We start from the raw sequence: 15,817 nt of genomic DNA, 5'->3' as shown, positions 1-15,817 counted from the left end.
CTTCATATTTTGACATTGGACTTTACCACCCCCCTCTATTAGTACTCGACCGCTATATTGCAACACTTTAATCATACATGTACAACACTAAAGATGAAATTTAAAAAAAAAAGAAAAAAAAAATGTAAATAGCCCTAATGGCGGATGGAGGCGGCAGTGTGCATTTCAGTGGTTATTTATCATCTAGAATTTTATTGTTTTTTTTCCTTTGTAAAAAACCCGAATGACGGATGGAGGTGGCAGTGCACATTTTGATGATTTTAGTTTGTTTTTGGTAAATAGCCCCAGTGGCGGATGGTGACAGTGTACATTTGAGTAATTATTTATTATCTAGAATATTATATTTGTTTCTACTGTAAATAGCTATAAAGGCGGATGGAGGTGGCAGTGCAGTGGTGTTTTTTTTTTGTAAATAGCCCTAATGGCGGATAGTGGCAGTGTACACTACAGAGATTATTGATTATCATTTTAGCGATTATTTATCATCTAGAATTTTATATTTTTTCATTTGTAAATAGCCTTAACGCCGGATAGTGGCAGTGTACATTTGAGTGAACGGGCCGCCTCGCCTACGTACGTAGCTAGCCCTGCGCGACGTGAACTCGTACGGGTCCATATTGTGTGATACGGATACTGTCTGTGCTCGGTGTAGGCACGGACGTCCGCTGCGAGTGCCCGTTCAGTTTCTTGATGAAAGACTCCCCAAGGGCCCACGTATGTTTCAGCCCCATAGACCGTGCGTGCATTTAGTTCGTCTTCTCACGCATGCGCAATGGTTTCCTCCGCGTCGTCGGCTTGCAAAGAGCGGTAACAGACGACGCACTGAACGATTGTCTGGTTTTCATGTCTTAAAATGTATCCTTCTCAAACGTACTTAAAAGATGATTCAAACCAAAAATTATCAGTAGACCAAGTGAACAAAGATATAAATTGTCTCTACAGTGTGGTAACGGCGCTAAAAACCTTTTAAAATATAAAAAAAAACAATAATTATGGACAAAAAACGTACAAAAATGAAAAGGAAAAAAATCTTTCGCTTTTGACTTTGGTTTACACATTTTGACAATTTTCCGGGTTTACCTTAGATCAGCCGTAGTACCATCGGAAAGGATGATACATTATTATCATTTTACAGGTGATTTGATGTAAGAAGGAAACCTGTAGCTTATAAAAATCGTCATTTTTCGAGTAAACCCATTTTGAAAGCTTCGTGCACAAATACACTGGTCCCAGTGCCCTCTGTGATCGTACTTGCATTTCAGGGGCGGGAACCAGTCAGTTGTAAATCGTTTCAGTTAAATGTATACATTTATTTGCCAACGCGTCGAAAGATTACAAACGGAGCGCCGCGCGCGGCGCGTGGCTAGCCATGTTTACGGGCCAGATTCCCGCAGGGTCTGTGTACAGGTACGTGCACACTAACGTTGCATTCAACGAAAAAACGTATAACGTGAGACCTTACTTTTCTCATTGAAACGGTTTCCGACTTAAATGATATTTAAACATCGCACTTTCCATGGCATCTTTTACCATTTTTCAGTGAAGACAAGTTTACAATTACTCGGCAAAACTGAAAAATTATCCCCTAAACTGTCGCCTGTTTTGAATTTGTGACCCAATATTTTCGTACTACACGACACGGAAAAACAAAAAAAATGCATCAAATACTCTCTGTTTTTTTGCGCTAAGGTTTGCAAAAGTGACTTTGATTGCCTTAAATTCCTGTCCACGTGGAAAGAAAAATTAATCAAAGTTCTTCAAGCGTGATGTTGACCGATACTTCAGTGGGTCAAACTGCGACCGCAGGCATCCATGTTTGCTGATTATCATATTTCATATTTTGAGTGCGCATGCGCGCAAACTAAATGAGCGGCTGAAACATACGTGGGCCCTGTCACACTTCTGCGTATCCTAATTCCTTATGAGTTGCGCATTGACATTTTTTTCATACGCAGTCGTACGCACAATACGCACCTCATATGCATCTCTATCGTTTTGTGTAAGTTGTATGTACGCAGGCATACGCATGGTACGGCTCAATACGCTGGATAGTTTTGGGCATGCACAAAACTACGCTGCGTACGCTGTTACGCAGGTCATAAAGCCCCTGTCACACTTTTGCGTATCCCAATTCCTTATGAGTTCCTTATCAACAATTTTCAATACGCAGCCGTACTATCAAAAACGTCGAAATTTTTTGATTACTTTGACATATGTGCGACGCACATCTAGCGAACAAGTAACGAATTCAACGCATCCACTGCGTATGAGATGCGTATGAGTTGCGTATGCAGTGCGCAAGTTCGCCATCTGTGCGTTTCTCATAAGTTACGAATAAGTACAATGCGCTGCCCGCTCGCAAGACAAGCGATACTAATTCGTGCAATACGTCGCTATGTATACGTCCAATATAGGAGGTCAGCGTATTGCCGCGCATGAGCGGCTTATCCCTCACAAACACATAGCGTACTCGTACTGCGCTCGACCGACGCGGGACCGATGCGCTGCGTATTGATAACTTATGACCTGCGTAACAGCGTACGCAGCGTAGTTTTGTGCATGCCAAAAACTATCCAGCGTACTTGGCCGTACCATGCGTATACCTGCGTACATAAAACCTACACAAAACGATAGAGATGCATATGAGGTGCGTATTGTGCGTACGACTGCGTATGAAAAAAAGTCAATGCGCAACTCATAAGGAATTAGGATACGCAGAAGTGTGACAGGGCCCTTAGTTATAAATACGCAGCACATCGGTCCCGCATCGGTCGAGCGCGGTACGATTACGCTATGTGTTCAAGGGGGATAAGCCGTTCATACGCGGTAATACGCTGACCTCCTATATTGGACGTATACACAGCGTACTTGCAGCGCAGATACAACGCACGCTGAACGAACTCATATCGAATGCCGACGTATTGCCCGAATTAGTACCGCTCGCCCTGCGAGTGGGCAGCGCGTTGTACTTATTCGTAACTTATGAGAAACGCACAGATGGCGAACTTGCGCACTGCATACGCAACTCATACGCATCTCATACGCAGTGGATGCGCTGAATTCGTTACTTGTTCGCTAGATTTGCGTCGCACATGTCAAAGTAATCAAAAAAATTCGACGTTTTTGATCGTACGGCTGCGTATTGAAAAATTTTGATAAGGAACTCATAAGGTATTGGGATATGCAAAAGTGTGACAGGGGCTTAACGACGCCATAGAACCAGACTAATGAGACTGTGCCTAATAACTGGCACATTCACTGGCCTGGTGGCTTGCATGACATGATTAAATGTTAAATTTCTATATTGTACAGCACTTTTTCAATGTGTAAACCCTGCGAACATTCTCATGCATTTATCTGCTAAAATATTGCGTGCGCTAGAATTTAAATGAAAATCCTTTGCAAAACGATGTGTCAATTAGCAAAAGTTCGAGGTTTGGGCGCACGCAGTGCCTACGCAGCACGCACGCGCACATACTGAGCAGTCCATCCGATCATCCCGCAGATCGTTGGCAACACGTGTTCAACTTCTTGTCGACTGCCGAGGAAGCTGACTTACCACTCCATACCACATAATATGTGGTATGATAATATGCGCCGACATGATATTATCAAATCAGTGCTTTCGCGAGTGATCAAGTATGGATTTACCAATCACAAGAAGTATTCGGGCCACAAAACGGGCAAGAAGAGACATTCTGCAAACTGTAACTTTTGCAAAGCCACGATTTCTGAAATAAGTGTTCATGGAACTACCTCCAACTTCATCCGTCATCTGCAGCGTGTACAGAAATCCTGGTATAAGCCTGATGAACTTCGCAAATGATGGGATAGATCCAGTTGCGGGGGGGGACCTTTTCTTTCCTCCCAAAATTTTAAACCATTGTGGTAGGCGTTACAATTCTGTGAAATATTTTACTTGTATACCCCATCAAGTGCACCAGTGGAGTGCATTTTCAGTCATGGGGGTATAATAATGCGTCCCCATCGTGCCAGCTTATCTTCCCGCATGTTAAAATGCTTATGTGTCAAAGATGTAATGAACATGTTTTAGTTTAAATCTTAGTTAAGCCAGAACATAATTTTCATACTTGTGACCTTGCAATGCATTCTGAGTACAAGCAGTGACATTTTTTCCAGCAACATCTTTTTTAAAGAGGATCGGAATTTGGGATTTCAATATTTTAAGTTTTTTACACTTGAAAAGCCTTTTAAATCCTGAAGTTCACTTAAAAATATTGAGGGCGAAATCATTTATGAATTTGGTTAAAATGTATACTACACATTACCTTTAACCTTTGCTTTGTAATAAAAGGGGTCAAACAATCAACTTTGTCCTAGTTCTCATCCACGATGATGTGTATTTGAGATTCACAAAAGGACTCGGACTCGGAGACAAGGACTCGGACTCAGACTCGGACTAGGATACCAAGGACTCGGACTCGGATGGGGTGGACTCGACCATAGCACTGATTATTTATTTTCAAGAATTTTTTCTCTTTCAGTCGATTTGGTCATCTGCAAAGACTTGCTCATGTTCTGGCAACGGTTCCAGCCCTACTTGGCCTAGCTGCGCAACGTTGTAAAAAAATTAAACATCTTGGAGGAATATAGGCCTAATATCTGCATAATATACGACGGATGTTTGCATATGATTTGTTCATTCGTGAAACAATCAATGAATCACCTCTACCCACCATTTGGAAATAGTTTTAGCTGACTATCTATGTGAGGTAACTTCAGGGGCGGATCCAGGATCTTCCGAAAGGTGGAAGGGCGTGATTTTTTTAAACCTGTAGGGGAAGTTTTGTCGTGATACACCAACGTGCGAAGCCACGGCGTGGGGTTCGGGGCCGACTTATGGTCCCAAAATTGTGAACTTTAGAAGCTCTTTGGTACATTTTAGAGCAAATCTTGGGATCTTTGAGGTAGATTTTTCCTCAAAATTCAGAGGAGATAGATAACATTTTTTTTTAAATAAAAATATAATAAACATTTCACAAACATAACAATTTTCTGAACTGGAAAAGTTCGGATGAAAAGTAAGTTTCAGATTAAAACAAATTAAGCAAAAAAAACAAAATTCTGCTTCCTATTACATGACTTTCCAAAAATTAGGGTCGTTAGGTCGGAATTTATTTTTATTTCGTCAAAAAAATATTTTGTGCTGATTGAAATAATGCAGCATACCAAGGAATCATGCATAATTTGTGCCTTAATAAAGTTCATTCGCGCCACAAAAGTAATCGAGACTGTCCATCAAAAGTGATAAAAACTTGCCTCACCTAATATGAAAAACATATATTTAAGGTGGATGATTCTTAAAAATAATGGGAACTGAAGTCCTCCACGCCACTATGCTCAACGTTAGTCACCGTCAGCCGCCAGCCAGCAGTGGCCGTATATCGCCTCGCGCACACGGCACACTATCAGTGTGCATACCTGCACTGTGTATTTGCAGCGGACTCGGCAACGAACCCACGTGCTGTGGCCGAACTTTTTTTCAGAAACACGCTAACGGTGTATCAAGTACGTATGAGCGGAACAATCTCCTTATAAATATATTTTAATGGAAAATACATACACAGAAAAGAAAGATCACGTTCTGGGAATTAATTGGAATAAATTCTCTTTCTCCATCGATGTTTATTAAATATTTGGTATTTTCTACGGTCCAAGTTCGTCCTGTCACGTTATGTAGGTCTAGTCACTGGTTCCAGTCCTACCAGTGAATGGCGATGGCACTGCACTGCACTGCCATGCTATGCCGCACGGAACATCGTATACGCGAACAGTGGCATGGCTTTGGTGCATTTTGATCACAAATGCGTCAATAGTTTAGGCTTTTTCGTCAAGATTTAGCATGTCAAGATGAACTATTTTTTTTTTTACGATTATAGTGCCATATGTAATTCCAGCGTATCGGGCCGATACGCACGCATAACCCAATATTTGTCTATAAATGGCTTAAACTCAAACTCTAGTTTTCTTACACACGGAGTACCCCAAGGCTCAATTTTAGGACCTTTGCTTTTTATAATATATAGTAATGATTTTACAAAGTCTTCTAACTTGCTCTCTTTTATATTGTTTGCTGATGACTCTAGTTTATTCTTTTCCCATGGCAACCTCAATTACCTCACTGACACTGTTAATTAACACCGAACTTATATCTGTTTCGAGTTGGTTCAGACTTAATAAATTATCCTTAATATTTCCAAAACTAGCTTCATGTTGTTCAGTAACTTTGTCAGTGAACTAGCCTGTAATATTATGATTGATGATTCTGTAATTATCAAAACTGATTGTTGTAAATGTTTTGGTTTGTTTATTGACCCAGGGCTAACATGGAAAATCATGTTGATCATTTATGTAAAATCATTGCAAGAAACGTAGGTGTATTAACAAAATCAAGCATCTTTTACCTGTAAATGTTTTGGAATCTCTTTATAACACCCTAATTGTCTCTCATCTTAACTATGGTTTACTTGCTTGCGGTAGTAGTTCTGCTACAAGACTACTTCTATAACAGAAAAGAGCCTTGCGTGTAATTAATTTTGCCGACTTCTATGAACACACATATCCCCTTTTTATAAAACATAGAATTTTAAAACTTAATGATATGTATAACGTTCAGCTTGGGTCTTTAATGTATCAATCTTCTCGCAATACTTTACCATCTTCCATTAATAGTATTTTTAGCCAGAAGTGAAATTCATTCTCATTGGACTCGCCAAGCTTCTAATTTTTATATTCCATTTAGTCGTACCTCTCTTTCTCAAAATACTGTTAAATACAAGGGACCCAAGCTGTGGAATTCGTTCTCTACACAACTTCAAGCTTCTACCAATCTTTCCACTTTTAAACGCCTATTTAAATCAATCTTAATTCAAACTTATTATTAATTCATGCTAGTAGATATATGTTGTTACATGTAGATTGTAGAATATCCATTATTTTATTGCTCATTGCTGACCTGACTAGTTAAAATGATCTGTATTGTATTGTTTGTTTGTCTGTTGTTTACGTCTGAATGTGTATTGTGTTTAGGTATGTTGCTTTTCTATGTAATTACTTTAAATACAGCATGCTCATTGAGCCCTACCTCGTTTGACTGACCATTTAATAGTGTTTATTGTAAGTTACTTCCTTTCCCTTGGTTTGGGCTCAATGAGCATGCCCGTCTGGGGCCCATGCTTAAAAGCTCTGCTTCTTAATGGGCCCCTCTGCAGTGTCTCTAAAATATCAGTTGTGTTGTATTATTTGTAATTCTTTTCTGCTATGCAATTATTTTATGTCATTTATAGATTTGATGCTGTGGAAATAAATAAACCTTGAACCTTGAACCACGTTTGTACGTGGGGAGAACATCTTAATGTTTTATCTGAAGGAAAGGGGGCGTGCGCCCTCAACTCCCCCCCCCCCCCGCTGGATCCGCCCCTGACCTTACAATTCTGTCACAAGTACAATGTAAAAGCAGCCTCAAATAAATGCGTCATGCCATAATTTGTTGAGCAATCCACAGACTTACGCACTGAGAAACTTTCTTAAAATTCTCGTGACTGAAATGTTGCGCAACGTACACTATAAATGGTGGCCCGAGTGTTCTTTGTCATCGCATAAGGTGACATGAAATCGGCTGCAGGAATGAGATTGTCAAATAAAAAAGTCTGACAATTGAAAGGTGTGAAAGATGCGTATCTGTCTATGCATTTTCATGAAGGACCAAATATAACTGTGTGAACTTGAATTATACTGGGTTAGTTCAAAAAAAAGTGACCTGGATTAATGATTTTGTATCTTAAAACCTAATTTGACACAATCTAATTTGACACACTAATGAAGTACGTTTTAAAAGAGCATTTTTTTATATAAAAAAGACAAAGGCAAAAGTAATGCACCAGCCAAAATGACAAAACATAATGAAAAAATTGCTACACTATAATAAAGTAAGATCGATTGATAAAATTGATAAAATTGACCTTAAAAGATGACACAGCCACCAGGAATAAGATATTGCACGAAGTACACAATAGACCCAGACATAGTATGATAGTGCATAAAGCACACTAGACCCAGACATATTATGAAGATCAAGAAGTTAATAAGCATGGTCTTGTATACTCATCTGAAAAGGTGGGTATATTAAAATAGCTTTAAAAAACTAGCAATTGTGAAGTTACAGGCCCCGTACCACACTCATTACAATGTTAGTGACGTTTAAAATAATAATATGACATGTTTGCTTAAAAAAAAACTGTGATAAAAATCACAGAACGTAACGTGAAAAGATGGTTATCGGCGCAATGTACTGTGAAAAAGCAGAGCCGCGTTCATGTCGCTACGCAATGCATTAGCTGAAAATGCGTAGAAAAATGTCTAGTGGATATTATGCCGGATTCGGTTTTCTTTAAGTAGGCCTATGGGTGCACTCCAGTAAATAGGCCAAATATCCGTCCGCCGAGCTCATGAATACAAGTTATACACTCAAATTCGTCCATATTAGAGAGTTCTGAGAGCCATGGAATGGGGAGATTGAAGAGATATGGCAATACACCTCTGGCCCGGACTTTTTTTAGCCATGTTGTGGAGGGATCCCTTTTCGAGATGGCTACTTTTTCACTTTGGGAAATATCACTAATTTTAGGGGTCGGCTTCTTTGGATGAGATTGTCTCGAAAAGTCATCGGTCAACCCAACAAAAATTAAAAATAAAATGAAATTTGACATGTTCATCATCATTTTTCTGTGCAGCGTGAAAACATGTGAGAGTTTTGAGTATTTTTAAAAGAATTTTGAAGTATGGGCATTTACACTGTTGTCTATTGGACATTTATTAGATTGGGTGCACCCCTATACGATGTTAAGCCGGGTGATCTTACAGCGCCCTCCTTGACGCATAATTATAGACGAAGACTTTTCTGCAACTATGCACAAAAGCAAAAACCAAAAAAAAATTGGAAGAAAAACAATTGCTTTTCAGTTGACGGCGGGAAAGCCAATCTGCAAAGTTGGCGGAAAAGCCTGAATACAAAAGTTATTGCATTTTAAGAAGTTCGAATCATGGGAAAAACTCCATTGCACGGTCCTTTAAATGTGTATTTGATAAGATGAAGCTCGACTTTAATTCTGATATAGAGACTAACACTATAGTTACGTGGCCTCCTAATTTGCATACGGATCGCAAAACGTCAGCAAACAGATCATTTTAGAAATCTGGTTTTGCAATGAAATGATTGCAATAAAAAAACTCAAGTTAGTACTTTGGCACAACCACCACATTTCTGAGATTTCCCTGTAAGACATCTTGCTATAGTTGCACTTTTAAAATATTAATTTTGGAGTAGAATTACTTACCTCGTTTACCACGGCACTGGGCTCTGAAAGACGCGAAAGCCTTGTTACGAAGTGCGGTCAGATCATCACCGGGTGCAGCCTGGACCATGGCACTACACGTGTTCCCTCGCACAGGTAGAATAAAGAAGGAACTAAAAAGCCACAGAGTCCAACTGAAGACCCACATTTTACGCGGGTTTTTCATGACCAGCCAGCAGGTCTTCACTTTGATATCTGCGATCAAAACGGGCAGAGCACCACTCCCTGGCACGATGAGCCTAATGTTTGGGATATCGCTTGCTGTCGTCACATAGTTTCCACGGTAACCGTAACAATGGATATTGTTTGGAGTTGGTTCATCGACGATCATGACAGAGCGAAATCCAATGTCATGTGACGCTCGTTTTTTTAATTTATTTATTGTTTTCCCCTGGAAGAAATGTGTTATTCAACCTCAAAGCAACTTCTAAGCTACACAGAAACTACTTAAGAAACCAAAGCAATGCCGCAAAATATCTTGACCTATAATACATTTGGAATACAGAGTTAGTTTTGACACAGTACTTCAAAGGAGTCTCATTTTGTATGACATTTTGCAGTAGATCCATTTGTAATCGAGATGTACTTTTCCAAACTAAAATAACGTTTTAAATCAAGATTCAATAGTGCAAGGGATGATCTGCTATCGTTCATCTTCATCTTATAAATGTGAAAACGACACAAAATAAGGATCAGGTTGAGAGCAATCCACGATATTTTTTTTAACTTATGCCGAAAAGTATAGCCTCATCGTCTAAGTGTATGTTTAAATTAAGAGTCCTCTCAAACCAATCATTAACCCGGGTCCAAAACATAGATGAAATCTCACACCTACAAAATAGATGAACAAGCGTTTCGCTCTCTAAGATATAGAATATCTATGTAACGAACCGGATAGGGCGCTCGCGCGCTATGCACGTCAAGTCACGTACAAACATGCGTACGAACATTTTTTTCTTGCGATGCCTGTACGATATGGATTACGGTAGCCTCGTTTTTCGCCCGGTTGTAAAGGGACGAAAGAGGTACGTGCATTTAATATAAATCCTTGCTAAATAACGCAACGTCGAAAAAATTGTGTTGGAAAGGATTGATTCTTCAAAAAACAACTTTGAACATTTTAAACATGGCGTCGCGCGTTAGATACATCGACTGCAGTCCTAGTTTAAATGTGCCAATTTTTGACACATTTAAATGAGACAATTCCAGTGGTTAAGATCGCGCAAGGCATGATGGTAAACAACATGGCGCAGCAAGATCGTACCCATGGAAACGAGGTTGCCCAGCAGGCTTCACTTTGTAATTCTACACAGCCTATGATTGCACACCAGTAAATAGGCCAAATATCCGTCCGCCGAGCTCACGAATAAAAGTTGTACCCTCAAAATATTTTATATTAGATCTAGAGAGATCTAGATCTAGATCTGAGAGCCATGGAATTGGGGAATTGAAGAGATATGGCAATGCACCTGTGGCCTGGACTTGGGACTTCCAATTCTGAGCATTGTGGATGCAATTGGGCCCGAAAGTGACGCTATTTAGCCATGTTGTAAAGGGATCGTTTTTCAAGCCGTACTAAAGCTGTACTACATTTCGAGTTTTCCATTTGTTTGTGCACAAACGTGGATCCGCCCAGCAGGCTTCACTTTGTACAGCGAGTTATACCACTGTAGTAATTCAATATAGCTCTATGTATTCTATTATATAGACTAATCCGACAACAGCCATTTTCTCTGGTGGCACCAGGCTCGCGCGAGTCGCGTAAATGCAAGCTGCTTTCATTATATAACGCAGCAATTCCGAGGAAATGCACAAAAGGAGGCCAACGATTAACTGCCTGCTCCCTGCTATCATTACTATTGTATAGTTTCACTGATGCGTGAAGCCAGCAGACACAAGTCCAAAGCGGCTAATACTCCCTGTACTGTTTTCAGCACAGAGTACGCGTAACCCTTGATGTACCCGTCTGAAACGCACCCCACAATGGCGATTTCTAGTCAAGATGAGGAGGGGACACCGGCGTCACCAGGTTAATATAATGGGGGGGGGGTGGTTTAAGGCATCATAGATTGAACATTTCTGGGTCTTAAAATCGTTTTGTCAAGACTATATTAACAAACTTAAAGGGAATATACATCATTTGCTTTTGCTGTAATTTTCAGAAATGGATGGAATTGGGGGTTGGAAATATAAAGCAAATATAGTTACACTGACTTTTGGAGGTTTTGGTCGAGGCTATAAAAACAAGAAAAACGTCATTTTCCTGTAGTCTGGTTCCCTGACTCCAATAAGAAGAAACAGAGCGTTTTACATACATTGGGGAATTGTAATGTCAGGGAACCTCTAGCTGGCTCGTACCCGTTCATAGGTTTGTAATCGATTGCAACAAGTGCATGGTCAATTGGGGCCATATTTGAAAAAAGCCAGTGTTTCCAACGCTGATCGCGATCAGCGTGAATTGATACAAAAATACCACTTTTCTTGAAAATGACAGAATATCAGGTGCCATAATTTACAGGATGCTTTAGACTCTTTACCAACATCCTATTAAGGTATTTCGCAAACTTGGTAGTTTTATTTCATGTTTGCAAATGTTGTACCCTTTAACAAGCTTCAGTTCTTATGTTACCTTTCCTTCCCTAAATGTCGCTCCTTCCGTCAAGCAACTTTATCTTCGAAAATCAGAAAATAATGTTCATCAAGGTATGGTCTATAATATAACAGTACGAACATGATTGTTCATTTGTTCATGAGTTATGAATTATTAAATCTTGTCATATTTAAACTAAACTCGCTTGTAATTTGATACCTATGACGTCATCATGACGTCACTTCTGTCTCAGGCCGGTTCATACTCAAAGCGAATGCAAACGCAAATTGGTCATGGCAAACGTTCGCGCTGCGATTTCGCAAAAGGTGAGCCTATTTGAACTCCGGCGAATTTTGCCGCGAACGTTTCATGACTCCAATTTCGCATTTGCATTCGTGGTCCGGTTCATACTTCATGCGATGCAAATTTGACGTCACGAAGCATTCGCTACGAATTAGCCGGAGTTCAAATGTGCTTTTAAATTGCCCTGACGTCACAAATTCGCTATCGCGTTCGCTTTTCGTGACGAGTATGAACCGGCTTTAAACCGGCCTCAACATCACATGGGTTATTTTATCCCGACTGATCTTTGATCTAGACTAGACTTCTTTATCGAAATACCAAAGTGCTTTACTGAGGTTATTCGAAATACTTTGTTTAGCAATATTTTCCACCATCATGTATTATTTTATAATGATTGTGACCTGAATGCAAACTTCAAGACCGGTAGAATCGGGTTAACAAGAGAGTAACTGAGACTTTGTGTGTAAAATTAACTAATTGAACGTAAAGACAAGGCTTTCGTGCCCAGATATTAAAGTTAGACTCGAAAGTCCAGGAAGCAGTAATATTTGAGAAGTAAGTAACAATATTCAATCGGCATGAGACAGTGAAGTACTGAAAAGGGGGTAAGACAATCGTTTCTTAATGAATATGAAGACAAACATTTGCTAAATGCCTTTTGGTGTATGAAGGATCCTAGAAAGGCATCCCTTTTCGAAAATAAGACAAACATCTTACATAAAAATCGAAAAAGTGGGCCTTGATCACAACAATTTGTTATTGTATCATTGAACGGTTCGTTGTCATTACCTTTCTGGTAATTTTTCATTCGTAAATTGAATCATAAAATGAGCTTTGTTCATTTATAATTCAGTAACTCCGAAAAAATACAACAACGAAGCACAACCATTAAATTGCTAGCTTTCTGCCTTGTCTTTCGCCCAACATAATATTTTTATGGTCAATTAGGCATAATAAATTAGACTTAAGTTATTCATTGTATTTCAGTTGTATAGTTCGCTGAAGCGCAAAGCACAGTGTACGCATAACCCTCGGTGTAATTCGTCTGTGATACGCACCAATGGCGGCGATTTCAAGTCAGGATTTGCAGAGAAAGTGGTGTCAACAGATCAATCTCCAAGGGGAAGGCGAGGGGGCCGGGGGTGATTGCCATGTAGGCACATAAACTAACATTGAAGTCCTGGGAGTTTTTAGACTTTTTTTAAAAGGTGCACTAAACGCATCAAGCAATGGTTGGCACAAAGTGCTCCGTTTTTTGTCCCCTATTTTTACTTGTTACATGATTTCCCCTCTGGAAAAAGGTAAGGGGTCTGGTGACGGGGATAGACGAAGTTTAACCAGGTAGTGTCGAGCCCCATCACCATGCGTTTCTTGGATTGCTTCAAGACATTTCATGCGAAGTAGCAACATGGAAGAGGGCGCCGTCGTGTGCGCCCTCATTTGGATGGGAACCACCTTGACGAGGGCACAGTGCGATGGTATGCAACACGATACAAGTCGCGAGGGACGACGTGATGCAACACGTTGTTATGGTGTTCTATAGACGCCAAATCTGCGTCGCGTCGTGCTTTCACGTCGTGCCGTCGCGTCGTACCGTCGCGTCGTCGCGTCGTCCGTCGCTCGCGTGGCGTCGCGTCGTGCTGCGTCGCCCGTCGCGTCGTGCCGTCGCCTCTTAAATTACCGTTTCTAAGCACGTACACTGCATGAGGAAGCGACGCACCTTCACACGTCGGCGTCGTGCCATCGTACGCGTCGCGTCGTGCCGTCGTCCGTCGCGTCGTGCCGTCGCCCGTCGCGTCGTGCCGTCGCCTATTACCTCGGCGCTTCTAAGTAGACTGCTTGAAGAGGCGACGCACACATTGCCCGTCGCCGTCGCGCCGTCGCCCGTCGCCGTCGCCGTCGCGTCGTGCCGTCGCCGGTCGGTCGTGCCGTCGCCCGTCGCGTCGTGCCGTCGCCTGTTGCGTCGTGCCGTTCGTCCGTTGCGTGACTGTATCTTTCTTGGCAATAGGTGGCGCCTTCATTCTTCATGTAGGATGGAACGCCGTATTATCGCGGTACTTATCACGTTTCTCGTTCGGGATAGAGATTGCCCACTAACCCTCCAGAATTGTCCTGTCTTATGTAGTAGTATAACTCTTCCTTTTTAAATTAATATAAAAAAATCTGACGGGTGGTGAGGTTTATTCCGGTGACGATGCCTGTGAAAATAGACATGCGCAGCGTGTGCGAACGGAGGTGGACTCCCTATTATCGCGGTATGCGGGAAGTGGTTTTATAATGATCCCAACTTTTTGTTCATAGTTTATGTTTGACAACAAAACAACACTCCCTGAATAAAGTCCGATATTTTCCCTGTAACGTTCAAGTTGATTAAAGACAAAATGTCTGCAGGATGATTTCTTAAGACCTCTGCCTTCCCCCGAAAGAGAACACAAATCCCCGAGGCAAGTCTACTGATCGGCGATTGAGGGCGCCACTCACTTTACACGGTGTGCCGTTTTATTGTCGCTACGCGCGGTGCTAATTTTGATCCAGTAAAAGTTGTTACAATTTCGCGGTGCTGCAAATATCGTCGTTCGACCTCATTTTACATATGCAGCTGAAGAATGGGAACCAGACAATGGAACTTTCATGGACAGGCGCAATTAAAGATTTATGTTAAAATATAAACGGTACCTTTTTAGCAGACACGGTGAGGGAAATTTTGCAAGTTTTGGAAACGTTAATATTTATTAAAATCGTTAAAAGTCCCGAAAGACACAACATTTTTTAATCGTCTTTTTATACAACTCGGTAGAAAATCCTTGATGACTGGTGAACTGGATAAAAATCGCCACTTTATGAAGGAGTTTTTGACACTGTAACAAGAGAAATTTCCCATGCCGCGATAATAGGGATGCTGGCGATAATAGGGAGTCCGACTATACTTTGTGTTTAAAAAGAAAGGGGCACAATCATACATGTCGCCACTACATTTTAAGTTAAATGGAATGCAGTTTGGCCGCCACCATGCATTAAAGTTTTTATCAGACTTGTGTTTTCTTAAAAAGAAGTGGTTTTCTGGCTAGCTAGAAAATAGCAAGGAAGAACCGGTTTTGTTGCGAGCAAAATTCAGGGAACATCTTTTGATACTGGTAACGTCTCTCTAGGGTGAGAGACATTATCAAATAAAGAGTCAGATACAAATATCTTCACACACACTCTAGTACTTTATTCGGGATTATTTACATCTCAGGTCAATAGAGGGCGCACTATATACAATGTAAAGTTACGGCGTACATGATTATCTGTGTACAGACGTAGGGTCTATGGCCAGTGAGCGGACAGCTCGATAATCTACGTGTACATGTCAGGGACTCTGTCGGGGTCAGAGCCCAGATCAACAATCTAACGCATCATCTACGTGCGGGAGCTCAGCTCAAGAACCTACTGTTGAGAGCCCAGTACAACAATGACCAAAACTGCCATTTCTGCGCGCTTTATATAAGACTTTTGGGGGCGTCTTAGCCAATGGGAGCATTGGATTCTAGTAGTTATGAATAATGCATCC

The 15,817-nt window shown here is 40.9% G+C and overlaps 1 protein-coding gene across 1 annotated transcript in view; it reads right to left on the bottom strand.

Moving 5' to 3' along the window:
* LOC119731394 (EGF-like repeat and discoidin I-like domain-containing protein 3) overlaps nucleotides 1–15,817 on the bottom strand; it is a 52,298-nt gene that overhangs the window by 14,831 nt on the left and 21,650 nt on the right. The window contains exon 3 of the mRNA XM_038204565.1: nucleotides 9,357–9,635. Within this exon, the coding sequence (XP_038060493.1) occupies nucleotides 9,357–9,635 (279 nt within the window). The remainder of the gene's footprint in view (nucleotides 1–9,356; nucleotides 9,636–15,817) is intronic.

The sequence above is a fragment of the Patiria miniata genome, unplaced genomic scaffold, assembly GCF_015706575.1.
Source record: "Patiria miniata isolate m_02_andy unplaced genomic scaffold, ASM1570657v1 HiC_scaffold_23, whole genome shotgun sequence".
In the NCBI taxonomy this organism is placed as follows: domain Eukaryota; kingdom Metazoa; phylum Echinodermata; class Asteroidea; order Valvatida; family Asterinidae; genus Patiria; species Patiria miniata.
Note: the sequence above shows the minus strand (reverse complement) of the source record. Positions and strands in the feature narration are given on the sequence as shown.